Genomic DNA, 16,628 nt, shown 5'->3' with positions numbered 1-16,628 from the left:
AAAAACTCTAACTTAGGAAACCATTGCAAATCAACAAAATTAGACTTGCAAACATTCTAGTAAAACATGTGCTAAACTATTTTTTTACAGCAGCACTGAATATTCATTGAATTATCATTCATATGATTTTAATTTCTCCCAAAACTGCATTAAGAATGGGAAAATGTTAATAGGAAAATATGGAAACAATAGATCACAAACTACTCTTTGGAATGAAGAAGGCAAAAGCACGATACTAAGAACAATATAGTAAAAATCATCAACCAGACTTTGAGCACTATTTTGGGAGCATCTTTTATATGATGGAGCAGATTGAGTCAAAGATAGGCATGACAACTCAATGAGACCCAAATGTAAACGATAAAACCATGGACAAAAGCCTTGAAGGAAAACACTTTTCCCTTGGAGGGATGATTTGTACTGACCTCCAGGTGTAATATTATGTGCACTGATGAGCTGATCAACAGAACAGAACTTCTAGCCAGCTGTAATCAAGAGTGATTGATGGCTGGGACAAAAAAGTTGATTACCATGACAAGTTTTCTGATGCAGAGAAAATAAGCCTCTGCTTGGGAAATGGATAAAACCTGCTCAGAGACTACCTCCTGAAACCTTATTATATAGGAATCTAAGAGAAGGCTTAATGTTGTATGAACGGACCTGATATCCCAATAAACCTGATAAGAATAAATTTGCCATGCATCCATCTTCAGATACTTCTAGGTATAGAATTTAAAAGTACATGTAGGCCCAATAAAAAGTAAACCGCATACTCTCAGTGTTATGTGTGTGATTCTTTATCTCTCCACCTCTCAAAGTATGCCTGTGAATCACACGTGGACACAGAAAATTAAACTTTCACAGCCCTCCACATCTCCCTCCGCACAAGGAATGGGTTCCCCAAAGGACTGCAACCTTTACCACTTTCAGGTTCAATTTACATCAAAACATAGATTTGGAGGGAGACAATGGATCCCACAGGCAGTGTTTTGCATTGAAAATGATGTTTGGCAGGCTTGAAAATGGTGAACTGGGCCAGGATGCAGGGTATAAGTACAGTGTTCTAAAATAGTACAGTAGCTAGATGATGCAGAGATCCATAGACTATGAATAAATGTACCCATCTTTTCAAGTTCTGGTTTTAACGTCATACTCTAGTAATGCAACCCAAATGTAGTGTGCAATTTATAGCATGCCTGGTACAATGTCATTCTCCTTAAATCCATGATAAAACCAAACAGCCACTCCTCAACGAGTCATCCTAAGAAACGTAGTGGGAAGAAGGTAAAATGAATGGGTAAGTTCATTTCACCTATAGAGAGATCTGTGGTCATGGGGATACTCGAGAAAGTATATTTCATCACAATTACTCTAGCTAATTAATACAGAGAATAGGACTCTGCAGAAGAGATAACAACAAATAACAACTGTAAAAGGAAAGAAAGGATATAAAGACCGTAAAACCCAAAATGACTTAAGAACAAAGTCTAGGAATTACCTTTCTCTCCAATTCCTTTGCCCCTGTGTCCCTCTACTGTCCTAAATTTCCAGGGCTATGGTGAAACTGGTGATTTATGAAATGCTGAAATAAATTATAGTGAAATGTAATAAAAAGGGCAAGGGGCCTGATAAACAGTGACTACAATGAATGGAAAAGGATGAGCAAATTTGATTTTTGAGATTTTCTATTAGTGGTGATGATTAATGCAGTTGCTACTTTTAGTTTCTATAAGCTCATTAGTGCCTATTAATACTCTGAGAAATGTATATGGTTGTAGAAAGAGATACAAAACAACTGATGACATTTATATGAGATATGTACATCAAGCGATTTATGGACAACTGGGCTACATCAAGGATTTTATTCCATGACTAATAAAAACTTCATCAGTCACAAAGTAATGAAGGGGCTGGTGTGCTCCAAAATCTTCAGGGTATAATCAGAATGTTAAAATGGGGGAATTTGGACTGTACTGATTTTTTTGCAAATAACTTGAAATTCAGAGGTTGCTACAAGGCAAGCTTTCCAAATCACAAGAACCAGCTTCTAGGCTGTGCTCAAATCTAATTCCACTTATTCATTTCCTCTTCATCATGTGAATTTCCATTTCTCAGGTTTTAGGGAAGTAGTTGCTTAGGATACGAATCCTGCTTTGTAGAGGAATCAGGCACAGGAGAAAAGGCAACCTAAATTTCCATTTTTTTCAAAATGTAGAAGTTATTCTAAATGCTCTTAATGAAGCTGCAACTTAGACCATCTTAGAGAATCCCGTTTCTACCTTCATTTTCTTGTTAAGGTGATAAAAAAAAAAAGTTTCTGGTCTTAAGCACTTCATCCATTTATTTATTGAGTGATACCTAAGACTTGTAGAGCTTTCCTAACATTAATAGATTTCTTGTCTCATCTTTGGGGACACGTGGACAATTTTAGTTGATTTAATTGGAATCTTACCTCTTGCTCACCACCCTCCCCATCACATTCTGTCCTTTGATGCTTTGTGCATGCTTAACCCTCTTCTCAAACTCTGCATTCAATAGGTGGCATCTGATGAAACAGACTCAGCGGAGATTATCTATTGCCCCCCTGCCCCGCTCCCTTCAAAACTTACTACAATAGCGCTGCCTTTGAGGCATTCTCAATTTTGAAATACATTTCTAGGTTCTAGCCGTCTATACTACTGGCAATCTAGCCAGGAGTTTACTACTGGTATCAACCTTAACTTCTACATTGTGTGTAGAACTTAAGTGACCAGTTGTCCAGCTGAAAACTGTCAGCTGATACCAATGCAAGTCTCGAAATTAATTTCCCTTAGGGAAGGTCACGTGATACGTTAAGTAAAAGCACTAAGTTGGGACTTAGGAGCCTGTTTTTCAGTCCTCTTATCTGTTTCAACAGCTTAGAGGCCTTGAAAAAGTCAACTCAATATTCTGGCCGTTGGTTTTTCCAACTGTACAATCTATGAAATGGACAGAATGATTTCTTATACTTCTCTAAGTCCTAACTTACAACAATTCTCTGAGGGGCTCACAGTATTCCATAGAAATACAAGTATCTCTGATTATTGGAGGTTATTGTACACATCTACTTGTCATAGCTAAAATCAACTTTCTCTTTCTATACTTTCAAAGTCACATTTTCCATGTCTAGGAGCATTTGATAGAAAAGTGAATTTTATTAATTTGTTTTTCCTTGTTTATCAAGAAAAGAAGTCCAGAGAAATATGGGCCCTTTTATAATGATTTCTCTTTTTTCTCAGTCCCATACCCTTCATTCCATCCACAGATGAAACTCTGGAATATCAAAGTCAATTCAGAGTCCTGAAATGACCCAATATTGAAGTTTTATTTTTAAAAGCCTGCCAAAGAAACACACAGCTTAAATAGATTCCTGTGCTCTTGACTGGCTCATTTCCTCCTGAAATCTCGAACAGCCAGACTCAATATCTCTTGTTTGGTCTTTCTGTTCAAGTTTTGCTTTCTGAGAATTTCTGACAGAGCCTCGGGCTCTATTCAAGAAGTAGAAGCCAGTGAAACTGACAGATGAAATGGCCCAAACGCATACTCAGAAGATGTGCTCCAGACCCAGCTCTTCACACAGGGACGACCTGGCAGCCCAACTCAAGCTCATCAGGTCCCAGATATATCTCCTCTGACAGGGAAGCTGAATGGCCCTGTCCTAGAACTGTTTTTGAAGAAGAAAAAGCACCCAGTGGGAAAGCCATGATGCTCAGGCCAACACTCTAAATAGCTCTGTGAGTCCTGGAGACACGGAAGGGACACACTCTTATGAAAGAGCCATTTCAAAGCTGCCTGAAAATTTAATTTATAACTGGGTTTCTCTGAAGTTCCTTTGGGACTTAGCAGCAGCAGCAATAGACTTAAAGAGGTTGAGAGTTTTTAATAAATGCAGCTTTGCCAGGGACAAGTGGTTCCTGCCGTTTTTAAAAGGTAAAAGGTAAAGATTTACCAGGAGTGGGCACCTCAGATCTTAACTCAAAGATACACTAAGATGCACAAAGATGCTTTCAACTTATACATCCCTATAAGTAGTTTTTTTTTAAAGAGAGATATATTCAAGCTTCTGTATTTCTTAAGAAGTAATTTAACATTTGAAGAATGAAACAATTGTAACTTCATTTTTAGCCAACAAAGTAAAAATGACCTTTCTGTTTCATTCACTATAGAATTTATAATCCAATTGTTTACATGTTGTAGTTTATAATCCTTACAACGTGGCTGTAAGGAATGGCTAGTCATTTTAAATGAGATGATTGTGGAACTTGTAAGTTCAATGAAGAGCCCAAGAACACACAGCCAATTAAGAGAAGACAAATCTAGATGACAGGATGTCAAATTCCTGATCGGATGTTTTTCCTACCATTGCACTCGGCTTCTCTGGATGCTGTTTTCAGGTTTGGGGTTTGATGTGTATCCCCCATGCATAGATCTGTATTAACCTTTCTCCTAGGATATGGAGTAAAATGCTAAAATCTGAATGAGACAAAAATAATATCTATGAACTTTCCTGGGTGTGTCTCAGACTGAAGACACTGCCAGAAAGAGACAAGAAATACTTAGAAAAGTGCAACTGAGATCTTCAAAATATAATTTTTAATTTGGGATAAAACATGCAGTTTGAAAACCATAATAGGATAGTAGGTGCAACCATCCTTTTTCCTTTAAAAAACTTAAGCACGCTCATGAAGGAAATTTTGAGAATAAAGTAGGAAGTAAAAGAATAGTTCTTCAACTCCAATACAACCACCATTAGTTTTTTTTTTTTTCTCTCCATCTAGGCAGCATTTCCTTTAAATATCAGCCTCCACAAATAATATCGATTTAAATATTTTAAAAATGTGTCTTAAGATATGATGTTAACAAAAGTATAATTATCTAAGTTTGGTCATTTTGTAGGAAGAAATATTCCTATTAGCATCTTCATCATTATATTGTCATGTTTGGTAATGGAAGTTTTGACAGAGATATGAATTAAATTCAGATTTATTGTTTTGTTTCACTACATATCTGGTTTCTAAAGTGCAGAACAATAATGATTTCTATTTTATAATACCATTGGAAAATGTAAATATCAATTATACTGGTGATGATCCCAAGGATTCCCTTGGGAGGGGTCTGAGATCTGTAATTAATGTTATCTTCTTTCTCTCTTTTGGTTGTTTTATAAATTTACTTATTTTATTTATTTATTTTTGTCTATGTTGGGTCTTCGTTGCTCTGTGAGGGTTTTCTCTAGTTGCGGTGAGCCGGGGCTACTCTTCATTGTGGTGTACGGGCTTCTCATGGCAGTGGCTTCTCTTGTTGCGGAGCGTAGGCTCTAGGTGTGTGGGCTTCAATAGTTGTGGCACGTGCACTCAGTAGTTATGCCTTGCGGGCTATAGAGCGCAGGCTCAGTAGCTGTGGCGCATAGGCTTAGTTGCTCCGTGACATGTGGAATCTTTCCAGAACAGGGCTCGAACCCGTGTCCCATGCATTGGCAGGTGGATTCTTAACCACTGCACCACCAGGGAAGCCCTAATGTCATCTTCTAATGAAGATGCTTTTCCTCTGGTTCATAACAGTCCCCTGAAGTAATTAATGCTTGGCCATCCTGAGTCATAAAGGATTTGTTGTTACTGTATTATAGTTCAGTAGTTTGCATTTATATTTAAAGTTTCACCATGTTTATGACTGAACTGTGTGAGTGAACAGGATTGGTGCCGTTTGGGAGGACTTGTCAGTCATTGTGGCGGAACATAGCCCTCAGTGAGGGTGACCTCCACAGCAGCTCTGACTGCCCTGGGTTAGTTCCATGGAGGAAGGAGCCCTCAGGCTTTCTCTTTGGGACAGCTGGACTGGGCAGTAAACACACAGGATGCCACCTATGCCATTGTTGTAGCAGCTGCTGGATCTCTGGATGGACTTGCTGCCCTACCTGGAAGCAGAAACATCCTGGAAATGGACACCGACGCTGTGTGGCTAGCCTCTGACTAGGTGGCCTGGTATAAGCCTCCTACACTCTCTCTACACTTCAGTTTCCACTGTGAAATTAGCAAAAGTTTCCTTCCATTTATAACATATCATGAAATGTCCTTTTGGGGATATTAACCAGAGTGATGATCAGATACCACAATTTTATGATCCCTCAGTTTTGGGGCCTGAGATCTTATTTCCCATTCTATAAACAGTCATTGAGTAATTAATCATTTTCTACCTCACTTAATAATTTTACATATGTGCTGGCCTTGCTGTAAGTTGTCTTTCAAAGGCACACTTACTAACTGGTCCAGGCCAATGGTAATTTATGCTGATTTTAAGATGCTGATAAAATAATTGGATAAATTACAACCTTTCATTCTTTAATTGGAAGCTTTCTGCATAACCTCATGTGTGTTTCACATAAATGTCAAAAAGAATTTTTTTTTTCCAAAGAAAATGCCTCCACCAGGAGAAGGCAATCTGATTTAAAGTGCATACAATATAATGTGCCACTTAGAAAGATATCTGCAGGGCTAAAAATGGAAAAAGTACCGTACAGGAAACAGGTATGGCATAACAGCAAACTACAGACTTTATAATACAAAGGGTTAAAAAAATAAAAACTTAGAGGGAAAGGAAATTGAATTTTCATGATGCAGACATGAAAAGAACTAGAAGCTATTATTTTCATTGGAAGGGGAAGAAGCTTTGAAATGTAAAAAGGTTCACAAGGCAAAAATACTTTCCTATGTGATAGAGGATTCAACCAAGCGTACAAGTGAATTACAGTGTTACTTTTCCAGATTCTAGATTTAAGAATGGAAATAGCAAGATAAATTCCAGATTTACCTGGAAAGAGCAAACAGGCAGTTGTATTGGGATTTAAAGCTTTTTGGGAATAAAATGCTCGATATCTATACCTATACATCTATATAAATATATATATATGTATATATACACATACATATGTATGTATTTTCTTTTTTATATATGAATGAATGAATGATAAATCCAATTGATATTGGCATTCAGTACTAAATATTTCATGAAATTAGTATTTATAGATATGACCAGTCAATAAATAAACAAATCTTATATTTTCAACACATTAGTTCCCCTTTATTGACATAATAATGTTATGGAGATATTTAAAGTCTCTAAAGGAGTTTCTACTCCTGTATTTCAATTTTGCAATAATTATATTTTGTTTGTAAATCACAGTTAATATGTTGCTATGTCATTTATAAACTCAATAACATTGGGTCTTCCTATTAAAAAAAACTGCAATTTAAAAAACTTGCACTGCATAGTGAATTTATATTCAAGGTTCAAGGCAAGGAAAAACGTAAGGACACTGAATTCATGTGTCCAGTTTATACAGACCAAAGATTTGGACTGGGTAATTATCTGATAAATTCAGGTGGTCATGAGATTCAGTTCAAATGTAAGTCAAACATCCACATGAGTATCTATGGTAGGCAGGATAATGATGTTTAAGTCCTAATCCCTGGAAATGATGGATATGTTACATTACGTGGCGTGACAAAGGAGATTAAATTAGCAGATGAAAGTAGGTTGCTAAACAGCTAAATTTAAAATAGAAAAGTTATTCTGGATTATCCAGGTGGGTCCATGGGGATCAAAAAGGTCCTTCAATGTGGAAGAGGGAGGCAAAAGAGAGAGAGTAATTCCACATGAAAAGAACTCAACTGGCCTTGTTGCCTTGAGGATGGGAGGGGGTCACGAACCAAGAGGGCAGCTTCTAGAAGCTAGAAAAGAAAGGCAAGGGGACTTCCCTGGTGGTCCAGTGGAAGACTCCACACTCCCAATGCAGGGGGCCCGGGTTTGATCCCTGGTCAGGGAACTAAGATCCTGCATGCCGCAACTAAAGATCCTGTGTGCCGCAACTAAGACCCAGCACAGCCAAATAAATAAATAAATAAATAAATAAATATTTTTTTTTAAAAAAGGAAAGACAAGGAACTGAAATTTCCCCCAGAGTCCCTGAAGGAGAATCACCCTGCTAACACCTTGCTTTCAGCCATGTGAGACCCATTTCTGACTTCTCACCTCCAGAACTATAAACTAATAGAGCTGTGTTGTCTTAAACCACAAAATTTGTGGTGATCTGTTACAGCAACAATAAAAGTTTAACACAGTAACCATCTAATGAGTGGTCAAGCCTGAAATTGTTTAATTATGACCAAGACTGATTCTTGTCCATCTTCCAAATACCTTGGCCATTTTCCTTTTAGAGAAACCTGAGAAAGTTGTAAGAAAGAGAAGCAATTTCCCTAATAAATACATATTGATTCCTATATCACTTTGAAAATTCATTAGCAAATGAATACGAATACATTTTTATTCTCTTACGAAGAAGTAAAATAATATTACATTTTAGAAAAGAAATATGCAGATCTTTATTTTACATTGTGTTCTTTATGTTAATAATCATATATGGAAACAGTGTGTTTCCTAAAACATACCTGACAGTATTTCTAAACTTTTTAAATATGACTTTGATATCCATCTACAGGATTAGTAGAAACACCTGCCAAAAAAAAAAGACCAATTGTGTCTTGAAGCGGTGAGTTACCCATCACTGGGGATAATCAACCCAAAGACCTAGTCTAGATATAGCATATTGTTTTCTTACATTTAGTGGGAGAGTGGGTTCAACGAGCTTGAAGTCTCTTTCTGGCTTCCAGTTTACAGGAAGTTTTCTTAATATAGAGAAAAACATTAGCAGTGAAATTGTTGGCAGAAGGGTTGATATTTGAAACAGCCCCTATTAGACGTAAGGAGTGGGAAACAGGGCTCCTCAGAGACTTTTGCAACATTATCTGATCAGTACCAAAGTGAAATATCAATACGATTTAAGAAGAAAAGGAATAAATAAGGACACACTTAACAATTATGGAATTGTATGATTGTTTGCTGAGTATTTAAAAATGATCAAAATTGCAACTGTTGAGTTCAGAACTCTTATTTGCAAGTCAGGAAAACTGTTTTTTTTTTTGTTTGTTTTTGTTTTTTACACCAGGTGGAAGAGGTTATTATATAACATTCATCACTTGAAATGTTTTTTAATAAATTAAACTATAGTAATTTTCTTAAAATTCAAATTGAATCAAGGTGCTCAGTATTCAAAAACAAACAACAAAACAAAACAAAAAAACAAAAGACCACCCTTCAAATAAAATGCTGTATGTTCAGTGTATTCTTTTTACAGCAGCAAATGCCATTCAGGTGCTATGCAAGCAATCTATTCCTCTTCTTAAGCCAACAGAAGGAATGTTATAAAATTACCTGATGATTATACTAGTAGGTATGATTTCATAAGACAGTAGCAATCCTTATACAAATGAAATGCTCTCACGGAAGGAAAAAGCCACTTTATTTATGCCACATCTATTTCCCGTGCCTGATTATCTCATATGAAACCCTTATCATCAGATCAGCTAAGGGACACACTTGCCTAGGGTGATTAAATACTGGAAGGCCTAACATTCTCCAGAATCCAGAGCTGCTTGGTCATCTCCATACAGCATATCCATTTAGGGCAAGATCATGGCACCCTGGAAAGGCCACTTTGATAGAAGGGGTCCTCTGTTTACCAAGAGTGCCAACAAGGTGTTCAATTTTTATTCCTTCCTAAACAACGTTCCTTTTCTTTTCTGTATCTCAGGACCGACTCCATTCCAAAGTAGGTTGGGGATGGGAGGCAGTTATTTTTCATATTGACCACAAGCAAAATTAGCTTCTGTGATGAATCCAGAGTCCACACTGTCCCTTAGAAAAGGTATAAAAGATGAGGATCCCTCTCTGTGAATAACTTGCAAAGTGTCAGGTCTACACTGTCTTGCTCCTGTCATGTTCTCCACTTAACTTTTAGTCATGAGGGGCTGGGGTCCTTTGAGGTCTTCAGAACCCCCTGTTAAAATGCTAATACTTCTAGGTCAGTGACTGGAGGTCTCTAACACAAATACAATTAAAGACACCAGAGATCTGCAATTGGGGACCATCAGGGCAGGAGAAGAGAATTTACAAAGCCAAAATCTTGGCTTTGAAATATAATCTGGGACCTACCTTATTTCAGAGGTGTGATTTACTGAAAGCCTCGTTAGTCCTAAATTTTTACTATTCCCCAAAGGCAAAGTGTGTTATCTAAATTTAGCATTCCCAAGAGACTAAAAAATACCATTAAAGTGCGAGTATACCAGTTTGTTTAGGTGTGAATTTTTTGTAGAATACAATGAAACATAATATAATAAAGTCCAAAATTAAAGCACATAAGGAGTTAAAACGTTATCTTTGAATTTTGACATGCACAGTTATTGGAGAAAAATGTTTAAGAAATCTCTTCTGCAAGATTAGAACAGCAGAATACATTTTTTTCAGTGAATACTAAATGATAAACTTACCTCAGAATTAAATCTCAACTGGCAAATGTTGCATGATATGATTTGCTTTCTTCGATGAGGAAGAGGAACCCCGAAAGTATGATTTATTACAGCTTTCTGAATCGGGTCCATCTGTAATGAGAAAAAAAATACAACAAATAGAAATAAAGCTTGTCAGTTCTATTGGAATGTTGCCTATTTCATTAAAGAACCAATCTGTACAGCTTCAATCTACTGCTTACATTATAAAGAACATTTTTATTCTAAGAAATGGCATTTCTACTTTCTTGAAAAATAGACAACGATGAGCCCAAAGCACAGTATGATAAGGAAATGATAAATGTACCCATTAGAGTCTGCATGCTAAACGTTTTTCTCATTTAGGATCAACAATTGTCTCAGTTTGATAATCCTCAAATATAATTAAAGGTTTATCAAAACTCAAGTTATTGTGAATGCCAGAAACCTTACACAGAAGTTAGTCTATGCCATTGCCCCAAAGGGACTTCAAAATAGACTTAGTCAGACGAGCAGCTATGAAAATAACTTAAGCCCCATTATGGATAATTAACCTTATGCTATGTTTGGTATCTTTCTGCCTTAAGAGTGTAGTATAGATTTCCCCTGCTATCTGAAAGTAGAAGCCACTACCTTAGGACACATCTTGCTAACGGCTGCACAATGTAAATCTAGATAAAGCACAGATGCACACAGACACAGTTCAAAGCCATGGCGGCTGGAGGCTGAGATGCTGAGTGTAGTTGCCTGGGGATCGGATGGAGCTTAGAGACGCCAGCCTTGCTGCTCAGGGTTCATGCTGCCTCTCTCTGTAAGAGCTGCTGCAAAACAAAGGCTGAACATCACTTTCGCTGTTTGCCTTTCTGTGTAAAAATGAAAATCCTCTTTGGATTTCCTTTGGTTAGCAGAAACAGGTACTAATACAGGTCTTTGGTCAAAGTGTGGTGACATAAAGAGAAGTTCGGTAAAGCAAGGGTTACCTGTACACAAATCCTGCTTTCTAAGTATTCAGACATGGAGCTATGGATTCTTTCAACAATCATTTACTGATCACCTAATACATACTGCTATCCTATGGACTTACTGCTTGAGGTTCAGAGAGTTTGGGCCAGATGTCAGGTACTTCTCTTCATCCCATTCCCAGGACAGAACAAGTGACACTCAAAATATAACGTCAGCAACATAGCTCTGATAAAATTTCATGTCTCCTCACCAAGCTTTATCCCAGGGTCCACATCATTGATTCCCAACTGTTAGAGTCAGATACAAATTTTAATCTGCTTCTTAATACTTGTGCTACCTCTTTGCTCATCTGCATCTATCTCTTAAGGTTGTGATGAAGTTTAAACATAATGATTCTTGAAATTACTTAGCACAGTACAATGCTGGGCACATTAAAAGTCAATAAGTGGTGCTGGGAAAACTGGACAGCTACATATAAAAGAATTAAATTAGAACACTCCCTAACACCATACACAAAAATAAACCCAAAATAGATTAAAGACCTAAATGTAAGTCCAGACACTATAAAACTCTTAGAGGAAAACATAGGAAGAACACTCTTTGACATAAATCACAGCAAGATCTTGTTTGACCCACCTCTTAGAGTAATGAAAATAAAAACAAAAAATAAACAAGTGGGACCTAATGAAACTTCAAAGCTTTTGCACAGCAAAGGAAACCATAAACAAGAATAAAAGACAGCCCTCAGAATGGGAGAAACTATTTTCAAATGAAGCAACTGATAAAAGATTAATCTCCAAAATATACAAACAGCTCATGCAGCTCAATATCAAAAAACCAAACAACCCAATCCAAAAATGGGTGGAAGACCTAAATAAACATTTCTCCAGAGACATACAGATGACCAACAAACACATGAAAAGATGCTCAACGTCATTAATTATTGGAGAAATGCCAATCAAAACTACAGTGAGGTATCACTTCACACCAGTCATCATGGCCATCATCAAAAAATCTACAAACAGTAAATGCTGGAGGGGGTGTGGAGAACAGGGAACCCACATACACTGTTGATGTGAATGTAAATTGATACAACCACTATGGAGAAGAGTATGCAGTTCCTTAGAAAATCAAAAATAGAACTACCATATGACCCAGCAATCCCACTACTGGGCATATACCCAGAGAAAATGATAATTCAAAAAGACACATGGAGACTTCCGGGTAAGATGGCGGAAGAGTAAGACGCGGAGATCACCTTCCTCCCCACGGATACACCAGAAATACAGCTACACGTGGAACAACTCCTACAGAACACCTACTGAACGCTGGCAGAAGACCCCAGACCTCCCAAAAGGCAAGAAACTCCCCACGTACCTGGGTAGGGCAAAGCGGAGAGATTCCCGCACAGAGGAGCGGTGCCGAGCGGCACTCACCAGCCCGAGAGGCTTGTCTGCTCGCCCGCCGGGGCGGGCGGCGCTGGAAGCTGAGGCTCGGGCTTCGGTCAGAGCGCAGGGAGAGGACTGGGGCTGGCGGCGAGAACTCAGCCTGAAGGGGGCTAATGTGCCACAGCTAGCCGGAAGGGAGTCCAGGAAAACTCTGGAGCTGCCGAAGAGGCAAGAGACTTTTTCTTCCCTCTTGGTTTCCTGGTGCGCGAGGAGAGGGGATTAAGAGCGCTGCTTAAAGGGGCTCCATAGGCGGGCGCGAGTCACGACTGAAAGCGCGGAGCCCAGAGACGGGCGTGGGACGCTGGGGCTGCTGCTGCCGCCGCCATGAAGCCTGTGTGCGAGCGCAGGTCACTGTCCACACCGCCCTTCCGGGAGCCTGTGCAGCCCGCCACTGCCGGGGTCCCGGGATCCAGGGGCGGCTTCCCTGGGAGAACGCACGGCGCGCCTCGGGCTGGTGCAACGTCACGCCGACCTCTGCCGCTGCAGGCTCGCCCAGCACTCCGTGCCCCTCCCTCCCGCCCGGCCTGAGTGAGCCAGAGTCCCCGAAGAGGCTGCTCCTTTAACCCTGTCCTGTCTGAGCGAAGAACAGACGCCCTCCGGCGACCTACACGCAGAGGCGGGGCCAAATCCAAAGCTGAGACCCAGGAGCTGTGAGAACAAAGAAGAGAAAGGGAAACCTCTCCCAGCAGCCTCAGAAGCAGCGGATTAAAGCTCCATAATCAACTTGATGTACCCTGCATCTGTGGAATATATGAATAGACAACAAATCATCCCAAATTGAGGAGCCAGGAGTCAGTGCTGTGCCTCTGAGGTGGGAGAGCCAACCTCAGGACACTGGTCCACAAGAGACCTCCCAGCTCCACATAATATCAAACGGCGAAAATCTTCCAGAGATCGCCATCTCAACACCAGCACCCAGCTTCACTCAACGACCAGCAAGCTACAGTGCTGGACACCCTATGCCAAACAACTAGCAAGACAGGAACACAACGCCACCCATTAGCAGAGAGGTGGCCTAAAATCATAAAAAGTCCGCAGAAACCCCAAAACACACCACCAGAGGTGGACCTGCCCAACAGAAAGACAAGATCCAGGCTCATCCACCAGAACACAGGCGCTAGTCCCCTCCACCAGGAAGCCTACACAACCCACTAAACCAACCTTAGCCACTGGGGACAGACACCAAAAACAACGGGAACTACGAACATGCAGCCTGCAAAAAGGAGACCCCAAACACAGTAAGATAAGCAAAATGAGAAGACAGAAGAACACACAGCAGGAGAAGGAGCAAGATAAAAACCCACCAGACCTAACAAATGAAGAGGTAATAGGCAGTCTACCTGAAAAAGAATTCAGAATAATGATGGTAAAGATGATCCAAGATTCTATTTCCAAGATCCAAAATCTTGGAAATAGAATAGACAAAATGCAAGAAACACTTAACAAGGACCTAGAAGAACTAAAGATGAATCAAGCATCGATTAAAAACACAATAAATGAAATAAAAAATACTCTAGATGGGATCAGTAGCAGAATAACTGAGGCAGAAGAATGGATAAGTGAGGTGGAAGATAAAATAGTGGAAATAACTGCTGCAGAGCAAAATAAAGAAAAAAGAATGAAAAGAACAGAGGAGAGTCTCAGAGACCTCTGGGACAACATTAAACGCACCAACATTCGAATTATAGGGGTTCCAGAAGAAGAAGAGAAGAAGAAAGGGACTGAGAAAATATTTGAAGAGATTATAGTTGAAAACTTCCCTAATATGGGAAAGGAAATAGTTAATCACGTCCAGGAGGCACAGAGAGACCCATACAGAATAAATCCAAGGAGAAATACACCAAGACACATATTAATCAAACTGTCAAAAATTAAACACAAAGAAATCATATTAAAAGCAGCAAGGGAAAAACAACAAATAACACACAAGGGAATCCCCATCAGGGTAACAGCTGATCTCTCAGCAGAAACTCTACAAGCCAGAAGGGAGTGGCAGGACATAATTAAAGTGATGAAGGAGAAAAACCTGCAACCAAGACTACTCTACCCAGCAAGGATCTCATTCAGATTTGATGGAGAAATTAAAATATTTACAGACAAGCAAAAGCTGAGAGAGTTCAGCACCACCAAACCAGCTTTACAACAAATGCTAAAGGAACTTCTCTAGGCAAGAAACACAACAGAAGGAAAAGACCTACAATAACGAACCCAAAACAATTAAGAAAATGGGAATAAGAACATACATATCGATAATTACCTTAAATGTAAATGGACTAAATGCTCCCACCAAAAGACACAGATTGGCTGAATGGATACAAAAACAAGACCCATATATATGCTGTCTACAAGAGACCCACTTCAGACCTAGAGACACATACAGACTGAAAGTAAGGGGATGGAAAAAGATATTCCATGCAAATGGAAACCAAAAGAAAGCTGGAGTAGCAATTCTCATATCAGACAAAATAGACTTTAAAATAAAGACTACTAGAAGAGACAAAGAAGGACACTACATAATGATCAAGGAATCGATCCAAGAAGAAGATATAACAATTGTAAATATTTATGCACCAAACATAGGAGCACCTCAATACATAAGGCAAGTACTAACAGCCATAAAAGGAGAAATCGACAGTAACACAATCATAGTAGGGGACTCAAACACCCCACTTTCACCAATGGACAGATCATCCAAAATGAAAATAAATAAGGAAACACAAGCTTTAAATGATACATTAAACAAGATGGACTTAATTGATATTTAAAGGACATTCCATCCAAAAACAACAGAATACACATTTTTCTCAAGTGCTCATGGAACATTCTCCAGGATAGATCATATCTTGGGTCACAAATCAAGCCTTGGTAAATTTAAGAAAATTGAAATTGTATCAAGTATCTTTTCCGACCACAATGCTATGAGACTAGATATCAATTACAGGAAAAGAGCTGTAAAAAATACAAACACATGGAGGCTAAACAATACACTACTTAATAACGAAGTGATCACTGAAGAAATCAAAGAGGAAATTAAAAAATACCTAGAAACAAATGACAATGGAGACACGACGACCCAAAACCTATGGGATGCAGCAAAAGCAGTTCTAAGAGGGAAGTTTATAGCAATACAATCCCACCTTAAGAAACAGGAAACATCTCGAATAAACAACCTAACCTTGCACCTAAAGCAATTAGAGAAAGAAGAACAAAAACATCCCAAAGTTAGCAGAAGGAAAGAAATCATAAAAATCAGATCAGAAATAAATGAAAAAGAAATGAAGGAAACGATAGCAAAGATCAATAAAACTAAAAGCGGGTTCTTTGAGAAGATAAACAAAATTGATAAACCATTAGCCAGATTCATCAAGAAAAGAAGGGAGAAGACTCAAATCAATAGAATTAGAAATGAAAAAGGAGAAGTAACAACTGACACTGCAGAAATACAAAAGATCATGAGAGATTACTATAAGCAACTCTATGCCAATAAAATGGACAACCTGGAAGAAATGGACAAATTCTTAGAAATGCACAACCTGCCAAGACTGAATCAGGAAGAAATAGAAAATATGAACAGACGAATCACAAGCACTGAAATTGAAACTATGATTAAAAATCTTCCAACAAACAAAAGCCCAGGACCAGATGGCTTCACAGGCGAATTCTATCAAGCATTTAGAGAAGAGCTAACACCTATCCTTCTCAAACTCTTCCAAAATATAGCAGAGGGAGGAACACTCCCAAACTCATTCTACGAGGCCACCATCACCTTGATACCAAAACCAGACAAGGATGTCACAAAGAAAACTACAGGCCAATATCA

General features: G+C 38.8%; 1 protein-coding gene across 2 annotated transcripts in view; it reads right to left on the bottom strand.

The window, feature by feature from the left end:
- Window positions 1-16,628, bottom strand: part of ZNF385D (zinc finger protein 385D) — a gene marked incomplete at its 5' end in the record, with an annotated part of 942,221 nt that overhangs the window by 120,247 nt on the left and 805,346 nt on the right. For both annotated transcript variants that reach the window (XM_079704335.1, XM_079704336.1), the window contains one exon: window positions 10,401-10,511. In XM_079704335.1, the coding sequence (XP_079560461.1) occupies window positions 10,401-10,511 (111 nt within the window). The remainder of the gene's footprint in view (window positions 1-10,400; window positions 10,512-16,628) is intronic.

Source organism: Hyperoodon ampullatus (genome assembly GCF_949752795.1).
Source record: "Hyperoodon ampullatus genome assembly, chromosome: 5".
In the NCBI taxonomy this organism is placed as follows: domain Eukaryota; kingdom Metazoa; phylum Chordata; class Mammalia; order Artiodactyla; family Ziphiidae; genus Hyperoodon; species Hyperoodon ampullatus.
Note: the sequence above shows the minus strand (reverse complement) of the source record. Positions and strands in the feature narration are given on the sequence as shown.